This window comes from Mesoplodon bidens (genome assembly GCF_964165515.1).
Source record: "Mesoplodon bidens genome assembly, chromosome: 3".
NCBI lineage: Eukaryota > Metazoa > Chordata > Mammalia > Artiodactyla > Ziphiidae > Mesoplodon > Mesoplodon bidens.
Genome location: NC_138178.1, coordinates 35946958 through 35967797, shown reverse-complemented (window position 1 = coordinate 35967797; position 20840 = coordinate 35946958). Strand labels below are relative to the sequence as shown.

Here is a 20840-nt window from a genome sequence, read left to right as displayed (position 1 = left end):
TAAAGACATACTGTAAAGAATATTCAAAGATATTAAAATAGACTATTAAAGAATTATAAGAAATCATATTAGATAAAATGATATATTAAAAAATAGCTTGAGGAAAAATAAATCACTTCAGCTAGAAGGTTATCTCTCCAAGAGGACTGGGTGACAGCCAGAGTAGCTATTGGGAATCCAAGAACCCATAGCCCCACCTCTCCTCGACATTAAATGGAGGGACCTTCAGATAGAGGCACCTGTAGACCTTCAAGCTACATTCCACAGAGGCTGCTAGATGCCTTGGGATTATCTTCGGGGCGGAGTGGGGGGAGTGGAGATGCCCCTAACCAAAGCTTCAGCCTGGCCCTGTTTTTTTTCTTTTGGCGGGGGGCGAGGAGGGTTGTTGTTGTTTTACCTTGGGCATAATAGCAAGTACAAATCTGATTCCTGGCGTTCCCAGCTCAAAAACTTCAAAAGCCCTTTCACTAGTTCCTGAATCAAGCCCTCACAAACCGTGTTTTGATGAAGGGCTCCTTCCCCGCTCCTTGGGCTTCTCGCTCCTCCCCCTCGGTCCTCCAACCCCACTACCCTTCTAGCAGTGCTCTCACAGGACGGGAGCTGACATGTACTGTATTTCTCAGTCTACACTGTACATTTCCTGGGTAGAGGCCAGTGCTGTCTTATACCCTGTTGTATGAACAGGTTCAGCTCCAACCCACACTCCATCCCTACCTGCAAACTACATCTCCTGATCCCCGTAAACAGGTCTTCAATAGCCAGGTGGTCTGAATTGCCTAAGTGTCTGTGTATCTTAAGAAACGTTTCTTTTCTGGGTCTCAGTTTCCTTATCTCTAAAATGACGTGTTAGAACACAGATTTTATTTAACCATGTTGGTTGGGAGCTGGGATGCTTTGAAGACGGAGGGACTGTACGTTTTTTGTATGCCCCCTCCGCGCCTAGCCTCCCAAAACAGGCACACAGCATACCTTCCATAAAAGCTTGTTGAATTGATACCAATAAGCTTGTGGCTTCTACCCAGTAATAAAAGACCAAGTCAGCTAGCTGGGTTTGCGTTCTCAAGAGGTTCACAGTTTAGTGTAGGAGGCTAAAACAATAACTCGTTCATTTAACAAATATTTTTTTCAACGTCAGTATGTACACAGGTGGAAAAGGTGAGGCAAGAGTGATCATTCCGGGCTCCAGACGAGGTTGCGACATTGATTGATTCGGAGCGGCGACCTTCTGACCTTTTCATTGGTTGTCGCGAACCCTCCCTTCTATCACCCAACCAATCCCGGAAGCGTGCTGGAAGCCTCCCAGGCCGCTGTCAGCCAATCAAAAGTGCCGAGGGTGGCGGCAGTGGGGGTGCTGACGCCGATTTCAGTTCAGCGAAAAATGACGCGGTCCGGACTGTCCAGTGGCTGGGGGTGCAGGGAGAGCAGGCTCCGGTGAGCCGAGCCCTCCGGGCGCTGACCGCCTGCGGTCATGGAGGACGAGCAACCCGACAGCTTGGAGGGCTGGGTGCCGGTCCGCGAGGACCTCTTCGCCGAGCCCGAGCGGCACCAGCTGCGCTTCCTCGTGGCCTGGAACGACGTGGAGGGCAAGTTCGCTGTGACTTGTCACGACCGCACGGCGCAGCGGCGGCGGCGCGAGGGGAGCCAGCCCGGGCCCGAGCTGGTGTCCGAGCCCGTGTCCGAGGCCGCCGCGCCCCCGCCCAGCTGGGCAGGCCTGCTCTCGGCCGCCGGGCTCCGCGGCGCGCACCAGCAGCTGGCGGCGCTGTGGCCGCCGCTGGAGCGCTGCTTCCCGCTGCTGCCGCCGGAGCTGGACGCGGGCGGCGGCGGGGCCTGGGGCCTGGGGCTCGGGCTGTGGACGCTGGTATGGCCGGCGCGCACGGACCCCGGCGAGGCGGCGCTGCAGGAGCTGTGCGGGCAGCTGGAGCGCTACCTGGGCCAGGCGGCCGACGGCTGCGGCGGCGCCGCGGTGCGCGACGCGCTCTTCCCCGCCGAGGGATGCGCGGCCGACTGCGAGAGCCCGCGCGAGTTCCGGGAGCGGGTCCTGCGCGCTCGGCGGGACGAGGCGGGGGCGCGGCTGCGCCAGGTACGCGCCCGCCGGGCCGTCGCCCGGTCCTTTTGCCTCTCGGCTGAGCCTCGGGCCCTTTTCCAGGGTTGGACGAGTGCGAGAGGGGGGTTCTTCCGCAGACCAGTGCGGGGAAGGAGCAGGTTAACAGCGTGATGCGCGAAAGGGCCACGCAGCCTCGCAGGTGCTCTTCACCTGTCGGGGAGCAGCGAGGGGAATTCCGCGGAAGCTCCGTGGGGCCTATAGCGAGTGGACTAAGTTAAATCAAAGTTTAATCACAGTTGGGAGTCAGGGTAGGCCCTTAAACCTTTCCCCTGAAGATACTGGTGGAGCTGGCTGTTGTGACAGGAAGTGCCAGAGAATACTGAAAGCAAAACTAGAAATAGCCCATCCGTGTAGGAAATGACAACAGAGACTGAAGGTAAACAGTGACAGGTTCTGTGTATGAGGGAAGACCGATAATGAAGACAAAATGTTTTAGAGGATGAAGGTGCTTCTAGGACACAGGTTTTTTAGGTGATAAAGACTCGGTCAAGTGGACAGCTGACAGGATGTGAGCTGTCTTCATCTGTGTGGAACAGCAGCAACATGAGTGCAATTTTAAGCTTGAAAGAGGTAATGAGCGAGATGGAACAATTCAGTTTTTGAATGGTAAGCTTACAGAACTGAAGGGGATTCACAAATTCACAAAAGGGTTTAATAGAAAAATATGGCTCATATATCCACAACCAGCTGACTCTCCTGAGTCAAGATTTAGTGTTCTATCCCACACCCTGACATGCCTCTTGCTTGCCCTTTCTCATTATACGCCGTACTTAATCTGAATGATTTTTCTCCGCCTTCATTTGTGGAAGGGGGGGTGTAAGAGAACAATCCAGCCACATTTCAAAATCTTAATTATGTCCTCTCAAGCTAAATATAGAATGAGCTTTTTATACACCCACTTCTCATGGGTTAATTTCACTTTTTTTTTTTTTTTTTTTGCGGTACGCGGGCCTCTCACTGTTGTGGCCTCTCCCACTGTGGAGCGCAGGCTCAGAGGCCATGGCTCACGGGCCTAGCCGCTCCGCGGCATGTGGGATCTTCCCGGACCGGGGCACGAACCCGTGTACGCTGCATCAGCAGGCGGACTCTCAACCACTGCACCACCAGGGAAGCCCTTAATCAGTATTTTAAATTGACGCATTAAAGTTTAAAACATTCAGGTTTCTTTAGCTTTGTTGGTTTGGTATGATCTTATAAATACTGTCCATACGTGAGCTTTATTTACATTTTGCCTTCTAGGTGCTTCAAGGGCATGAAAACGCCAACACCATGGTAGCGTTAATGAAAGTGTATCGAGAGGAAGATGAAGCATACCAGGAATTAGCTACTGCGGCAACCGTGTTCTTCCAGTATTTACTGCAGCCATTCAGGGATATGCGAGAACTTGCAACTTCATGTAAGCTTGCTATTTTGGTACGTTTTCTTTATATTTTTACTTTATGAGATGTACTCTTTATCGTATACTATTTCTTCAGTTGCATTTAAGATTCAATCTGTGTTTCCACTTTGGGTTTACCCTATATTTAGATATATTGTAGATATATCGAATTTATTATTTTTTAAATTGATTTCAGATGAAGACATTTTACATCGGTCATCTTAATACATTAAGATTTCTGCAGATTTTCAAGGGTTACACACTTTCTTTGCTGATGACTTTTTTTTTAATTTAATTTTTTTTATTTTAATTTTTTTTTTTGCGTTACACGGGCCTCTCACTGTTGTGGCCTCTCCCGTTGTGGAGCACAGGCTCCGGACGCGCAGGCTCAGTGACCATGGCTCACGGGCCCAGCCGCTCTGCGGCATGTGGGATCTTCCCGGACCGGGGCACGAACCCGTGTCCCCTGCATTGGCAGGTGGACTCTCAACCACTGCGCCACCAGGGAAGCCCTTTAATTTTAATTTTAATTTTTTGGCTGCGTTGGGTCTTCATTGTTGCACGCAGGCTTTCTGTAGTTGCAGCGAGTGGGGGCTACTCTTCGTTGCGGTGTGCAGGCTTCTCAATGCGATGGCTTCTCTTGTTGCGGAGCACCGGCTCTAGGCACGCGGCCTTCAGTAGTTGTGGCACATGGGCTTATTTGCTCTGCGGCATGTGGGATCTTCCCGGACCAGGGATCAAACCTGTGTCTCCTGCACTTGGCAGGCGGATTCTTAACCACTGTGCCACCAGGGAAGTGATGACTTGTTTTTGATGTGTTGCTTATTTACTTTAGCTTATTTTCAGCCTCTAAGGACACATGCAGACTTCTGAGAAATAGGATGAAAATTTAATAGCAAGGCCCTGGATTGTAATTCAGTAAATTAAACTTTAGTAAATGCTGTCATTGCTCTTATTTCATTGAGTCATGGAGCACTAGTTAGAATAAGCATTATCATTCCAGTGTTATAAATGAATCTGGAACCAAAGTGGGTGGGGAGGTTCAGTAGCTTTCTCTGGTTCTAAACCAGCTGGAATCAGAAGACAACAGAGAGATCTCTTGATCTCTGCCCCCTGCACTGGACCATCCTTCCACACATGCACTCATGGCCACTGCCAGGCTACCGTAAAAATGGTATCATGTTCAGATGAAACTCATTCCAGCCTAACCTGTGGAGAAAGTTGTTCTGTTCATTATTTTGCAAATCTATTATTTGGATTGTCTTTACTTCCTATGTATATTTTTTCTTTCTCTAAATGACAGCTGTACTGAGATATAATTCATAGACCATATAATTCACCTATTTAAAGTGTACAATTCAGTGGTTTTTAGTATATTCAGAGTTTTGTAACCATCAGCACTAATTCCAGAACATTTTCATCTCCCTGAAAAGAAACCCCATATGCATTCCCCATTCCCCCACAACTCCAGGCAACCACCCATCTGCTTTCTGCCTCTAGATCTCCCTGTTCTTGACATTTCATATCGTATGGAATGATTTGTGTCTGGCTCCTTTCATGTAGCATCAGGTTTTCAAGTTCCATCCATGTTGTAGTGTATATTAGAACTTCATTTTTTTCATTGCCAAATAATGTTCATTATATGCACATAGCACATTTACATATCCATTTAGCAACTGATGGACATTTGTAACTTTCCACTTTTGGGCCATTATGAATGTTGCTATGAATATTTGTGTACAAGTTTCTATATGGACATACGTATTCATTTTTCTTGGATATATGGATATGCTGGACCCTACAGTAACTCTGTTTAACCTTTGAAGAAATGCCAGACTATTTTCCATAAATGCACCATTTTACACTCCTACCAGCAGTAAATGAGGGTTCCGATTTGACCACATCATCGTCAACACTTGTTATTGTCTGTCTTTTTGATTATAGCCATCCTAGTAGATGTGAAGTGGTATCTCACTGTGGTTTTAATTTACATTTCCCTGATGGCTAATCTGGGTATATTTCTTATGTCACTAAATCATGCTTGGTAGAAGAATTGGATACTAGATGACATAGTATATGTCACAATCATTCATGTTTTAGGTTATTGTATTACTTTTGCCCTTCAGAAAAGAATCTCACTATTGAAAAGCTTCCTGCCATGTCCCTAAAAGAAACCACAGCAACAGCTAACACTTGAGTGTCATGTACCAGGCTCTTTGCTGAGTGCTTAACAATACAGATCTCATTCAAACAATCGAGTATTATTATTAATAGAGAAACATAACTTGACAGCATTCCCTTCTAGAAAAAGTTATTCGAGTAATACAAGATAAAAGTAGGTTTTTTTTTCCTTTATACTCCAGAGTATCCCTTTGTCATCCAAAGGATGCACCACTTAGAGCCTTATTCATACTCAGTAAGGAACTGATGAATGAATGAAATTTAATTGACTATGTAGTAGTAATAAAAGTAGCTGAAATAATCCATGTGACCAATTTCTTTTCGATTTCCTAATGGCTCTACATTACTATTCTCTTTTACTAATACAACTTTCCCTTCTTTCTATAGAAGTCCTTGGATGAGGATGGTCTGGGTCCTAAAAGGATAGTTGCCCTGCAGAAGGAAGCCCAAGAATGGACCAGACAGGCTGAAGAAGCTATAGTCTCAATTCAAGATATTACAGTGAATTATTTTGAAAAAACAGTAGAAGCATTAGCAGGTAATAATTTAAAATGCTATACTAAGATACATGTAATTTTCATTTTATTCAGAAAACATTTGAGTGCCTCTTAAGCACCAGGGTCTGTATTTTTTAGGTACTGGGGATTCAATATAAGGATAAGCATAAACAGCCACTGTACAGTCAGGTGAAGGGAGAGAAATCTTAATTATATTAATTATATATTCATTCAAACACATGGAAAATGGCAGTGGCAACAAACCACATGAAGACGAGAAACATGGGGCTCTGAGAGCTTAGATTAGGCCCAATCAAAGTGGCCAATGAAGGCCTCTGAGAAGTGGCACTTGCCCTGATATCTGAAGGGTAAATGGAAGTGGAGAAAGCAAAAAAGTGAGGGAAGAGTGTTCCAGGCAGGAGTAGCATTTGCAAAGGCCCTCTGGTTTTTGGGAGCTTGACAAGTCTGAGGAACTTGGGAAGTATGCCAAGTATGGGGAAGCCATGGGCTGGAGCACAGTCCAGGCACACCTCATGTCATAGCTCATTTCACTGCACTGCACTTTACTGCACTTCACAGATATTATGTTTTGTACGGATTGAAGGTCTGTGACAGTCCTGCATTGAGCAAGTCTATTGTAAAATAGCAAGTACTGTTTTTCCAACAGCAGTTGCTCACTTCATGTCTCTGTCACGTTTTGGTAATTCTGATATTTCAAACTTTTTCATTATTGTTATATTTTTTATGGTGATCTGTGATTAGTGATATTTGATGTTATTATTCCAAAAAGATTACAACTCACTGAAGGCTTAGATGATGGTTAGTATTTTTTAGTAATAAAGTATTTTTAAATTAAGGTATGTATGTGATCTCGGATGGCCTCAGCCTGCAGCAGCTTGAAACAGGATTTCAGTTCCCCAGCCAGAGATTGAGATCAGGCCGTGGCAGTGAGGATGCTGAATCCTAGCCACAAGACCACCAGGGACCAGTGGCCAGTGACAAGGCCCTGGCCTGTCAGCTGTGTAGAAATGAATTTCCACATAGAGACAGAAAGTAGTGAAGCAAGTAAAAGTGTTTATTAGGAGGAAAAAGGGGACAGTGACTGTGGATAGACACACGGGTGGGCTCAGAGAGAGTCACACCCTCGTGGTAGTCTGAATCACTTTTACGGGGCATTTCTTCTGGGTTTCCTTTGACCAGTCATCTTGCTTTGCCTGGTTCTGAGTCCGTATTTGGTATATCTCAGGATCCTCCCATGTGTGTGCGCATCTCTTAGACAAGATGGATTCTAGAGGCCTAGGGTAGGTTGACATCACTTACTATGAGGTGGCGCCCCCTCCCTTTTTGACCTCCAAGGAGCCTTTCTGTGCATGTGTAGTCAGGAAGTTCTCCTTGACTTCGAGAATGAGGAATATGTGGTCTTTTATCTCTTATCTGGGCAGGGCCCAGCCTCCTCCATCATCCTGCTTTTTTTTTTAATTTAATTTTTTTATTTTTGGCTGTGTTGGGCCTTTGTTGCTATGCATGGGCTTTCTCTAGTTGCCCCAAATGGGGGCTACTCTTAGCTGTGGTGCACAGGCTTCTCATTGCAGTGGCTTCTCTTGTTGCGGAGCATGGGCTCTAGGCATGTGGGCTTCAGCAGTTGTGGCACACGGGCTTAGTAGTTGTAGCGCACGGGCTTAGTTGCTCCGTGGCATGTGGGATCTTCCTGGACTAGGGATCGAACCCATGTCCCCTGCATTGGCAGGTGGATTCTTAAGCACTGTGCCACCAGGGAAGTCACCATTATCCTGCTTTTATGGAGTTTCTGCTATTACAGAGTTTCTGTCCACAGGGGAGAAACTGTTTAGCCTGGGGCCCATCTATCTCCTGCCTCAAATATACATTGTTTTTTTAGACATAATGCTACTGTACACTTAATAAACCACAGTACAGTGTAAACATAACTTTTATATGCAATGGGAAATCAAAAAATTCATGTGATTCACTTTATTGTGATATTCGCTTTATTGTGGTGGTCTGGAACTGAACCTGCATTATCTCTGAGGTATGCCTGAATGGAGAATGTGGTGTGAGAGAATGCCAGCAAGACAGGCAGGAATGAGACCATATGATCTTGTGGGCTGGGTGAAGGACTTTTATCTTAAATCATTGTTGATAGTACCCCCAAATAGCAACAACTTATTGTCTGTCAGTTTGTTAAACTATAGTACATTTATAAAATGGAACGCCATGTAGCAGTAAGCATGATTCTCTATAACTATTTTTATGAATAGCAAGAGTTCCCTGATATATTAAGTGAAATAAAAAAGATATAAAGCAGAATGATGATCCTGTGGGGTGTTTTTTTGTTTGTTTGTTTTGGTCAAACTATACATCTTCCTGTCTGTCTAGCTAAACGTAGAAATAGTCTAGAAGTATATGCACCAAAATGTAAGAAGCAATTGCTTTAAGTAAGTAAGATTCATGATTATTTTCTTTTTTTAAATGAAGTTATCTAAAATTTTATACCAGTAACCATGCATTATTTTTGTGACAATAAAAAGTCACTAAAACACAAGAATTTTTCTTTTAAAAGGGATGTTTTGCAGGTATCATGGGAGGCAGTAAACAAAGAATTAGTTCAGGGTAAATTTTTCTGTTTTTAATGAGCTGTAATTTTATTTTATTTTATTAATTACAATACAACAGGAATGCAGAAACAAATGGCACAGGATGAGAAGAGATTTGGCCAGGCTGCCTGGGCCACAGCAACTCCCAGGTTAGAAAAACTCAAGCTGATGTTAGCTCGGGAGACTCTGCAACTCATGAGAGCCAAAGAGTTGTGTTTAAATCACAAAAGAGCTGAAATTCAGGGAAAGGTGAGACAAAGATAAGTGAAACTTTGTTTTAAAAATACACTTTTATTTTAGGTAGAATCTTTCTTTCCAGGCATTGTGAAAGAGCTTCCTTTCTTTGCTTATTCCAACACCATCTTCCAGTAGATAAGAATTTGCAGACTGTGGAAAGTTGGCTGTGAAGTTTCCCTTTGGTCAAAATGTTTGTGAAATATTATTTTTTTAAAATTGTTTATTTATTTATTTGTTTTTGGCTTTGTTGGGTCTTCGTTGGTACGTGCGGGCTTTTTCTAGCGGTGGCGAGCGGGGGCTACTCTTCCTTGAGGTGTGCGGGCTTCTCACTGCAGTGGCTTCTCTTGTTGCGGAGCACGGGCTCTAGGCACGTGGGCTCAGTAGTTGTGGCTCACCGGCTCTAGAGCGCAGGCTCAGTAGTTGTGGGGCACGGGCTTAGTTGCTCCGCGGCATGTGGGATCTTCCTGGACCAGGGATCGAACCTGTGTCCCCTGCACTGGCAGGCGTATTCTTAACCACTGCGCCACCAGGGAAGTCCCTGTTTGTGAAATATTATATTGTAGGATTCACTTGATGATAACATCAAGCTCAGTACTGATGTAGTACTTTAAAATCAATCAAGTAATCAGTATTTAAAATCAATCAAGCCGTGTTTTCAGCACAATTTTAGAATAATCAAAGAGGTGCTTCATCCTAGAAGCGTAGTCACCTAATTTTTTTCCTGTAACATTATGACTTTAAAGCAGAAAACATTTGTAAATACCTCATTGCCATTTATTTTTCTCAAAACCTAAATGTTTTCATATGTTTCAGGGATGAGATAAAGTATTTGTGACAAACATTGAAGAAGGCATTTTTATCCCATTAAATGAAATGGAAAAGTGTTTCTTCTCTGTTTGCTTTTTTATATTTGATATTGAGCAAGGAATAGAAAATAACTTGAATGCTTGTAAAGTTTGCCTTTAATGTACTAATTATTTTAACTTGCTCTTATTTTTTTCATGAAAACAAGATGGAAGATCTTCCAGAACAAGAAAAAAAAAAAAATGTTGTAGACGAATTAGAAATACAGTATTATGAAGTTCAGTTAGAACTATACGAGGTTAAATTTGAGATATTAAAATATGAAGAAATACTGCTTGTTACACAGTTGGACTCTATTAAAAGACTTATAAAAGGTAAAATATATATTTAAATGTATATATGTTTAAATTACACATTCAAGGAAATACAGATCATATTATCATTTCTTGTATATTGTCTAATATACCTGAAATTTTCTAACAAAGTTTCCCTTTAGTACTTTATTATTCAAATAATATATTCATTGGTAAACACACAGCAAAACAAAGGGAAACTATTATTACCCCAGTTAAATCATTTAGAGATACTTAGGCTCTATAGCTTTGTAGCTTTTTTTGTATGCTGATGTTTATAAATCTTTCAATTTCTTAAACCAGAACTATGTACCCTGTTCAGTAACCTCTTTTTCACTTCATACATAATAATCATTCTTCCATTTCAGTAAGTAATAAAACCATCAAAAATTTTAATGGCTGCATAGTATTCCATTGTATAGACATGCTGGGATTTCCAGTTTTTCACTGTTGTGAACAGCATTGTAGTGAAGAACCTTCCTTTACACGTCTTTGTGTATAAGACAGATTATTTCCTTGGAATAAATTTCTAAAGATGGAATCAGGTCAAGGACAATGCATATTGTACATTTTGACACATACTTGTTAAAAAAAACACTACAAGAATCATTTGATACGCATTTTTCTGCACCTCTATTACTTTCTAAATTTCTAAATTTCATTCTACATAATGGCCCTCTAGATAGGTTGTACAAAATGTTGCTCCCATCAGCTGATTATGAAAATAGCTGTTTCCCCATACTTATTCATTTAAATTCTCGCGTACTTAAGAGCAAAAAATGGCATCTTCTAATTTTCATGTATTTAATCACAAGTGATGTTGAACACAATTTTGTATGTTTACTGGCCATTTGTATTTCTTTTATTCACAGCCTATTCATGGCCTTTGTCCATTTTTCTTTGGAACATTCCCTTTCTATATTAGAGATGTTATTCTATTATCTGTCATATGTTGCAAATAATTTCTCTGTCATTTGCTTTTTCTTGCCTTGTAGGAATATTTAATGAAGTCACCTCTATCCGTCTTCTGCTTTGGTGTTATACCTCCTTATCCCAAAATAATATCAGTATTTACTTATGTTTTGTTTCAGTATTCTTATGATTTTGTTTTTAAAAACATTTGGCTCTTTAATCCAGGTGAAATTTATTTTGATGTGGGGTAGGAATCTAACTTTTTCCCCCAAATTGTTAGCAGTCCCAATCACTAGTTTTTAAAAACATTCTCCCCTGTTGCTTTGACTTTTACCTGTCTCATATCCAGAATTATCATATTTGTTTTGATCTATTTATGAATTATTTTCTTTCACTGATGTGTGAGTGGCTTCTGGTGCCAGTACCATGCTGTTTCTATTATTGTACCTTGGAGGTACATTTTAGTGTCAGGTAAAGCAAGTACTTCCCTCATTACTTTTCCAAAAATTTTCTGACTTTTCTCACTCCTTTATTCTTCCAGATGAACTTTAGAATAATTTTGGCAAGTTCAAAACAAAAAACCCCCAAAACTCGGAATTTTTATTGGGATTGCACTTAACATTAGAGATAATTTGGGGAGAATTGTCATCTTTTCAATTTTGTATCTTCCCATCCAAGAACATGGTATGTCTCTCCATTTACTTAAGTCTTTTTTTCCCTAAAGTTCCTCCAAGTTTAGTTATTTTCTTCATATGGATCCTGAACATTTAATTTAATCCTAGGTATTCAAAAAACTTTACAGTAGCTTCACGTTATAAGCATTTTACATATTTAGGAAAAACTTCTATTAGAAAAAAGTTAATCTGGAAGGATACAAGCCAAACTGTTCATGTTTTCCTCTGGGAATAAGATGCCAAAGAGTTGGTGAAGGAAGAGGAAAATTTCACTTTTTATTTTGTGTACTTCTGTAGGGTTTGAATTTGTTACAGTTAGCATGTATTTTAAAAAAATCAATATGTAATTAAGATTAAATATCATTAAGGCACCTTAATGATATACTGCTGGTAGAATATAAGTTGCCTTTCTGGAGGAGGGTGATTTGACAAGAGTCATCAAGAGCCTTAAATATTCATCTGCTAAGGAAGTAATAAAAAATGTACACAAAGATTTATATTCAAATGTTCATCACAGTGAAATTGATAATAATAGAACATTGGAACATTCTAAAAACAGAGTGCTTAAATTTGAGAATACTGTGTTGCCATTAAAATTATATTTCCATCACATGGAAAAGTTTCTCTAAGAATTCGGTTTATTGATATGTGTAGCTATATAAGTTGTGTGTGTGTATGTGTGTACACATAGACATATATATACATAAATGTTAATCATAATTACAAGGATATTTAACTTTCCTTACATTAAAAAAAGTATGCATTATTTTTAATAATAAGACATGTTTTTAAAAAATCATTAATATGTTTCTAGATAAACAGGATGAAGTTATCTATTACAATCCGTGTGAAAATCCAGAGGAACTTAAAGTCATGGATCATGTAATGGGGCTGCAGGATGATAAGAATTTGGAGGTGAAGGAACTCAGCCGGCAGTGCCAGCAGCTGGAATCTAAACGGGGCAGGATCTGTGCCAGAAGAGCCCGTCTCAGGAACAGAAAGGTAGGAGCGCCCAGGGCAGCTTTCTTTTCTTACCCCTTCTGGGGGTTTCTTCTTTTATGAAAGATAAAGAGGTATTGAAAATAAGGCTTTTATCAATGATTAATTTTGTGTGTGTTTATGTAGCTATCAGTGGCTACAACTAAAGTACATTTAAAATGTTTTTCTTAAAAAGATTCTTTTTCCTTTTGGACTTAAGCATTTGCCATCATCTTTAGATTTTAATTAAGTCTTTCAACAACTACTTATTGAATGCCTATTACTTACACAGGTATTTTAAAAACCACAATAGGTAGAAACTTCTAATCAGCTATAATAAATGCTAAAATGAATTTTATTGTGAATTGATTATAAAATATCAGTCAGATAATATTCAGCTCATTTCAATCCTTATATGCGGTGAGTGATTTTTTTTCTTAATTTTTAAACACTCCGTGATTACATAAAAAGGTAACATACTAAGAATGGCTAAGCATAATTGAGATGTAGTTTTAATATAATTTTTCAGGTATTGTAGGTTGGATGTGTTATGTAGGTATATTTGGAGATATTACTTAGAACATTATGGGGAAATGTGTTTAAAATAATTGCATTGAAGCAGATCCTTAGGACACATCCCACTTAGGAATGTGGGACTGCCCTGTATGTCCTCTCATTTCCACTTGGTTGGAGGATTTGCTTTTTCATCTCTCAAAGCACTAAATCCCAGCCGTGGCCCTCCTACCAGGAAGGAGGGATTCCCGTAAGCAGCCCATCGCCCCGTATCACGTGACCGAGGAGAAGGCAGAAGCACTGAGCCACACCATAACTCCTATTAATAAATGCCTTATACTGCAGCCCAAATGCAGTGCTTTTTTCTTTTAACCTTTTATGCTATAGCCCATGGTAATATTAAAAACCATGTGGCGTTCAATTTATAACCAGGTGAAAAACAGATCTATGAAATTATATTATTCCCCCAGGATCAATGCAAAGAAAATCATCGACTCAGATTGCAACAGGCTGAAGAAAGCATAAAATATTTTCATCAGCATCATAGCGTTCAGAGGGTGAGTGGTTGAAGAAAAATGTTTTATATTTGCATAACATGACACACAGGCTTAAGTTTGTGCAAAGTGGAGCTCCACTGCCCCATCAGCCTTGATCCTGAGGGGACAGCGCAGTCTGGCCCTGCAGCGTGGGGGGCAGACTTGGGGGCCGGAGGAGGCAATAATGTCAGGTGACAGTCCCTCTCTTTCTCAGGACTTCTGAGAAGTTTACAAATATGTGTTTGTTTAAATACAGAAAAGAGACCAGAAAAAAGAGGAGGCGCAAAAGAAAAAAGAATGGATAAACCAAGAACGCCAAAAAACACTCCAACGATTGAGAGCATTTAAAGAGGTGAGTTCTAGAAATAATCACTTCGCCTGCATTGTCTGGAGAAATAAACGAAGATCACCCATCCTAGGAGAAAAGTATAAAGTATTAGGAACAGATAACTTGGGACATAAAATGTTTCCCAAATGCCATTATTTGTAGTCTGTAAATAAAAATCAAAAATATTAGAAACATCAAGATGTTTTTGACCTTGCTGCACACTAGGGTTCCTGCTCTCCCCTCTGACCAGATGGTGTGACTCTGCTCACCATGGTGTCAGCTGGCAGGGAAAACTGAAAATAGTTAAATTGCCCTTAGATTTAGCTGGCTGTTTCCTCATTTGTAATAAAGAAGTCTTTAAAATTTGGTCAAGGAAACATTGTGATATAAGTATAATTTGGCACCCTATTGAAAGTGAATAGGTTTAAAAAAAAAAAAGTAAATACTTATTTTAAAGTAACATTAAACTTGTTGAATGTAGAACATAAACCTGTTCTCATCACACACCTGCAACACACACCTTCATAATGACCCAAAAGAGAAAACTACCCACTCCCAGACATAATTCTGGGATGAGGTACTGAAGGTGCACTGTGTGATACCAACAAGAAAAATAGGGGCCACCAGAGTGAATCAATCATGTCCTACAACTTCATCTTGTTTCCTGATATGCTTTCTACTCTGATCACTGCCATATACCAGGCTTGTGCTAGGCACTTACATTCATTCTCATTTAATTCTTAAAACAACCTTGTGTGATATCATCACCACTTTAAAGATGAGTAACTGATGCTCAGGGTGATTACACAACTTAGATCAGGGATATACAGAGTCAGAGCCACAGCAGAGATTCTCCAACCCGGGCAGCACATCAGAAGCACCTCTGGAGCTTATAAAGAATACTCATGCCCAGACCCCACCTCCAGAGAGTCTAATTGTTCTGGGTGAGAGCCTGGGCATGAATGCGGGGGGCTACATGAATACAGATGAGCCAGGTGGACAGTAACTTGCTGGTCAGCTGTCACCAGAGGGTATTGATCAGTGTGGAGGAAGGGATTCCAGGGATGCAAGTCCAGCTCTGTAGCCCTGAACTAGTCAGAGCAGTCATGAACTTTCAAATGTAGACAGTATGAAGATGGTATGAAGGTGACAGAAATCAGGCTGCCGAAGCTCTCAACTGGAACAAGTTGACCTCAAATTGGTAAAAGTTGCAGTTTTTTTGGTCCATGGAGGTATACATCCCTCAAGATTAGGTCTTTGTAAGGTTAGGTTTTTCTTTAGTAAACTATACCTGCGAGACCGGAATTTCTTTATTTTTTTTATTTTTTTTATTTTTTATTTTTTTGTGGTATGTGGGCCTCTCACTGTTGTGGCCCCTCCCGTTGTGGAGCACGGGATCCGGACGCACAGGCTCAACGGCCATGGCTCACGGGCCCAGCTGCTCCGCGGCATGTGGGATCTTCCCAGACCGGGGCACGAACCCGTGTCCCCTGCATTGGCAGGCGGACTCTCAACCACTGCGCCACCAGGGAAGCCCTCTTTATTTTTTTTATTAATTAATTTTTATTGGAGTATAGTTGCTTTACAATGTTGTGTTAGCTTCCCCTGCCCAGCAAAATGAATCAGCCATACATATACATATATCCCCTCCCTTTTGGATTTCCCTCCCATTTAGGTCACCACAGTGAATTAAAGAGTTCCCTGCGCTATACAGTATGTTCCCATCAGTTGTCTATTTTATACATAGCATCAATAGTGCATATGTGTCAGTCCCAATCTCCCAATTCCTCCCACCCCACCCCTTTCCCCTTTGGTATCCATACATTTGTTCTCTGTTTCTGCTTTGTCTGTGTCTCTATTTCTGCTTTGCAAATAAAGTCAACTATACCATTTGTCTAGATTTTACATATATGTGTTAATCAGAACTTCTTTAATTCACATTTTTAAATTATAAAATTTACTCTAAACATAAAAATTAGAGAAACGTCCATAATTCCTGTTTTAAGTGTTACTTTGAGGTCCACCCTGCTGGTATTTTTCATACCTCTGTTTTTTACCTGGTTATACATTTAACACCAGATCATCTGCATTTTTTAAGGATGTTTTGGACTTTGCACTACTTATGATTTTTCATGGCTGCCTAATACTTTAAATTCACCGTAATTTTTTCACCTATCTATTGTTGATACTAAGTTTCTGATTTTTCATACTAAATATATGATGAATGTTTTCATCTGTATATATCCTTTCATATCTTTATTACAGAGAAAGTATTCTATGAAAGGATATAAATGCTTATTCCTTAATAGATAGATTTAGTAGCAAGGGTGGCTGTACACAGTGAGAAGGAGCCACTTTGTGAATTAGAATAATCTACGCACAGAAATGCTTCAGTGTTCACTTATAGAAAGCTTCAGCATTTTGACAGTTTGCATTTGTAGCAAGTTTCTCACAACAGTTTTTCATTTTCAGAGATGTCCAGGTCGCTCTGTCCTAAAGAGCTCTCGCTCACAACCTGTGGCTCCACACCTGCTGAGTGGACTTCCCCAGCAGACATCCCCGCCGACTTCTCAGATGACGGCAGTGATCCATCCGTCCTCTAGGAAAACCAGAAGCACTCCCTTATCTGAAGTTAGTAACGTGATAACCCCTGAGCATGAAGACTATGCTAGAAACATCCCTGTTCAGACTTTTGTTCCAGTTGGTGCCCATACACACTGCAGATCAAGTGAGGAGTTGTCACTGCCACCACCTCCTCCACCACCACCACCACCCCCGTCACTGCCACCACCTCCTCCACCGCCGCCGCCACCGCCACCACCACCACCACCACCGCCGCCCCTCCCTGCTCTGCCCTTTTCTTCTCAATCTGCAAATCATCGGAATTTACACTTCAGGACTTCAGCAAAAGATGATCAGCCGCTTCCTCCAGTGTGTGAATCGCCCGCTGAGAGCCCGTGTGGTTCCTCAGACAGTTTTAGCTGCCCAGGTAATCTGAAGTGCCCCTGCTCACCAGGGGTGGTTAGGTGGTTGGAGCGTTCTAGCTTTAGAAGCCTTCATCTTCAAATCAAAATCTTTTTTAGAACTCTCTACAATCTTAAAATATTTCAGTATTTTTTTTGCCTTATCACTCTTTTATTGCAAAGTTAGCATAGCCTAAATCTGAGTTTGATAAATGCTGTGGGAAATCTTTCTAAAATGAAGTGGTCAAAAAAATAGTAGACCACTTTTTTGCATTTGCAAGTATAGCACGCTGAATACACTTGAATATTTCTCTGTCTAATGAGGGCTATAGTTCTACTCATTATTCTAATTATGATTTAGACATTGACTATGGAGGAGACGGGCTGAAATCTGCCCAGACTCGGAGCCCACTGCTCTGGAGTGTACTTGTGTCTGTGTTTAAATTCTATCGAAATGCTGTGTACACTTGTTTTAAAGATTATGCCTGAGTACCTATGCCTAGAACATACAAGGGAACTGTGATAGGTGATGTGAATTATACAAATAGAACAGTTCCAAACTGTGGTTCTGGTTAATGCGTATTCTGGTTATTCTGAGTTCAAGGTTTCTTTGCACCTGGAGCCAGGTACAAGTGAAAATGTGCACACTCTTAGGTAGAGACCAGAGGCCCATTTCCATGAGGTCTGTGGCAACATCGTGTAAGTGAAAGCGAGAGCTCACGTGCCTGGGTCTAGACGAGAGATGGGACGTGGTAGGGCTTTCGGGGGGGCGCCCTGTTCCCGGCCTGGTGTAGCCCACAGTGTGGGAAGCCCTGATCAGCTCACACACACTGCCTCAGTTCACTGGAAAGAATAATAAAATGCACTCGTTGGTGAAACTTTGTCTTCTTACTCCTAGAAAGGAAATGTAGTAACAAATTATAGGTTAAAATCCAAAGTGTTTTGTTAGCCACGGCATGGCCTTTCAATTCTGAACTAGAAATGACTATTCACCTTGAAGTCTCATATGGAAGATCCCTAGATGAGTGGCTACAGTCATGCCCCAGTCTCCAGCAGGTGGTAAAAGATTTTAGCCCCGCAGGGGTCTCAAGGTGCCAGAGTGAAAAATAGCTTCTCTTCACCAAGGCCTTGAAACTCTGATCTAATCTGTGTTTTGACAGCATTTCACACCCTCATAAGTAGAGCACGTAAGTTACGTCAGGGTAATGTAGGTGGAATTAAACACACTATATACAGAGAAATGTGCCAGTGCCACCCACTCTGGGTTCATTGAGCTACTGATTAAAGTTTTGCTTTAAGCCTTTTCATGTGTGGAAACCTACTCGCTTCATTATCACAGAACGAGTCATCACTGACTAATATCCAAGATGGAAGTTGGGGAAATACAGTGGGGTACATTAAAAAAAAATTTTAAGTGGGAAGGGAAATAGAGGAGATACAATTTTAGAGCTGTCAATGCACATTGGGTTGGATTACTTAACACCCCAGGAATTCATAACTATCTTCAGGGTTACACAAAAGGATAACACCTGTGTCTTGAGAAATAGCCACCCTAACAGAAGGTGTGTTGACTTTTGACTGCCTGGGAGTTGCTATGGATTTGAAGAAGTACTGGAAAATAAGTGGTCAAGGTAAAATATTAGCAATTAGACTATCCTGGATTCAGAAAGGGAGCTGATGGTCGACCTCTCTAGCAGATAATCAAAGCATTTGTTTAATGGAATGATGATTATTTGTTTACATCATCGCATTAACTGATGGGTGACGTAACCCTGTTAACGAGTACAAACATGTCTCGGCATCTCAGGGAGAAAGAGTATGATTTCGTGACTCCTTGCTCTGTTTACTCAATTTCAGGGTCGATGGACGAAGTGCTGGCCTCCTTAAGGCATGACAGGGCCCCTCTCCAGAAGGTGCAAGCGCCCACTTTGTCCCCTCCCCGTGCCTCAGTCAATGAGCACATTCTGGCCGCCATAAGGCAAGGAGTCAAACTGAAGAAAGTTCACCCTGACCTTGGCCCGAGCCCCAGCAATAAACTCACCAGCGACCTGGAGAGGAGCATCAAGGCGGCGCTTCAGAGAATTAAGAGAGTATCTGCTGACTCGGAGGAGGACGATCGTGATGAGCAGAACCCTGGCGAGTGGGACCATTAGCCTCTTCGCCAAGGCCCAAGGCTTGTTCTGGAAAAGCATGTGGATGGGGTGCTGGTAGACTGGCCACATAACACCCCGAAAGATCAGCAGGGCTGGGTGTGTGATGTCGCAGCTTTATTTAACGCTGCAACTCTTCAAGTCAGGGAAGGAAGGAGAGACGTGGTGCCTTTCACGCATCTAAGAACACACGGTGAGCGCTGCTGGCATAAGAAAATGGTAGTTATTGTTCACCACGGATAATCTAGAATCATTCCCTTATTCTGAAAAACGTTTACACTGCTATGGTAAACAGCACTACTGACCGTTCCTCCCGAGTGTGTGTAGTGGTTTCCTGGGATTGAAAGGTTTGAATGTGAACATTATTTCAACAATAATCTGAATAAGTTGCTTATAAGCAGGAATTATTTTAAATATTTTAAAGGAAATGTATTTCATGTATCAGGCAGTATATAAATTCATAATAAAGAACTATTTATAATGCATCAGTGTCACTCATGAGGAAATGAAACATAATATCTTAACACAGCCTTCCCTCCCTTGGCTGGGTTTAGCTGAAATCTTATTAAAAACATTAAATGGGACTTCCCTGGTGGCACAGCAGTTAAGAATCCACCTGCCAACGCAGGGGACACGGGTTCGAGCCCTGGTCCAGGAAGATCCCACATGCCACGGAGCAACTAAGCCCGTGCGTCACAACTACTGAGCCTGCGCTCTAGAGCCCACGAGCCACAACTACTGAAGCCCGCGCACTCTAGGGCCTGCGTGCCACAATTACTGAGCCCAGGAGCTGCAACTACTGAAGCCTGCGCGCCTAGAGCCCGTGCTCTGCAACAAGACAAGCCACTGCAGTGAGAAGCCCGTGCACTGCAACGAAGAGTAGCCCCTGCTCGCCTGAACTAGAGAAAGCCCGTGCGCAGCAACGAAGACCCAACTCAGCCAAAAACACCACCACCACCAACAAAATCCCCAAAACGTCAAACATTTATTTAAGCAAATACTAAGGGCGGGGGAAGAGTGTTGTTCCCCTCAGGCACTCATGCTGGAATCATTTCTCCTCCTTGCTTTGTGTTAAAATTAGGAAAGGGGAAGAGACCCATACAAGGCGGTCTCCTCATTTCTCAAATTGTCCAAAGCATCCCCTCACTCTTGCCATGGCAATCCTGGGTTTCCACAGAACAAGATGAATCGACCCTCCTTATCCAAAGTAAAGTTGTTAAAGACCAAAACCCTTCCTACGTAGAGTTTCTTCGTAGCTAACTCCGAGGGGCCTCAGCTGGCATAGCTGGGAGGGGTCTGGGTCCTTCTTCAGCAGCTGCAGCCTGGACCTCCGTGCATGGCTGGAGATCCTTCAGCGTGGCCACTGCCAGGTCACCCGTGGGTCCGTCAGGTGTCCTACTTTCCCTGACCTGAAGTGATGCAGACCCAGATCCAGCTCCTGTACACGAAGGTGCCTCACTCTGCTCCCGGGGCCCAGGCCTTGGTGCCGTGACCCGGCATTAGCCTCTGTTCCCACTGTTCCCTTTCCTTTTTGCAGGTTCCCAGTGTGTGTGTGTGGGGGGGGGTAGTGCTGCAGCACGGGGGACAGTCCCTGCTGTCTACTTGCCGGGCCTCAGTCGC

At 42.3% G+C, this 20840-nt stretch overlaps 1 protein-coding gene across 1 annotated transcript; it reads left to right on the top strand.

Annotated features, from left to right (window-relative positions):
- The first annotated feature begins 1354 nt into the window (after positions 1-1354).
- Positions 1355-19705, top strand: WHAMM (WASP homolog associated with actin, golgi membranes and microtubules). The gene is made up of 10 exons (XM_081227025.1): positions 1355-2080; positions 3344-3517; positions 6051-6201; positions 8852-9021; positions 10022-10187; positions 12567-12754; positions 13714-13800; positions 14036-14131; positions 16580-17096; positions 18928-19705. Exons 1-10 carry the CDS (start codon positions 1469-1471, stop codon positions 19221-19223), a joined length of 2457 nt encoding a protein of 818 aa, XP_081083151.1. The 5' UTR covers positions 1355-1468; the 3' UTR covers positions 19224-19705.
- The last annotated feature ends 1135 nt before the right edge of the window (positions 19706-20840 follow it).

What these genes read in the sequence shown, in the direction of transcription:
- WHAMM (XM_081227025.1), top strand. Translation starts at nt 1,469, where the DNA reads ATGGAGGACGAGCAACCCGACAGCTTGGAGGGCTGGGTGCCGGTCCGC. An exon ending in GAGCTGAAATTCAGGGAAAG is followed by an intron (nt 9,022 to 10,021) that starts GTGAGACAAAGA and finishes CATGAAAACAAG; the next exon opens with ATGGAAGATCTTCCAGAACA. An exon ending in GATTGAGAGCATTTAAAGAG is followed by an intron (nt 14,132 to 16,579) that starts GTGAGTTCTAGA and finishes TTTCATTTTCAG; the next exon opens with AGATGTCCAGGTCGCTCTGT.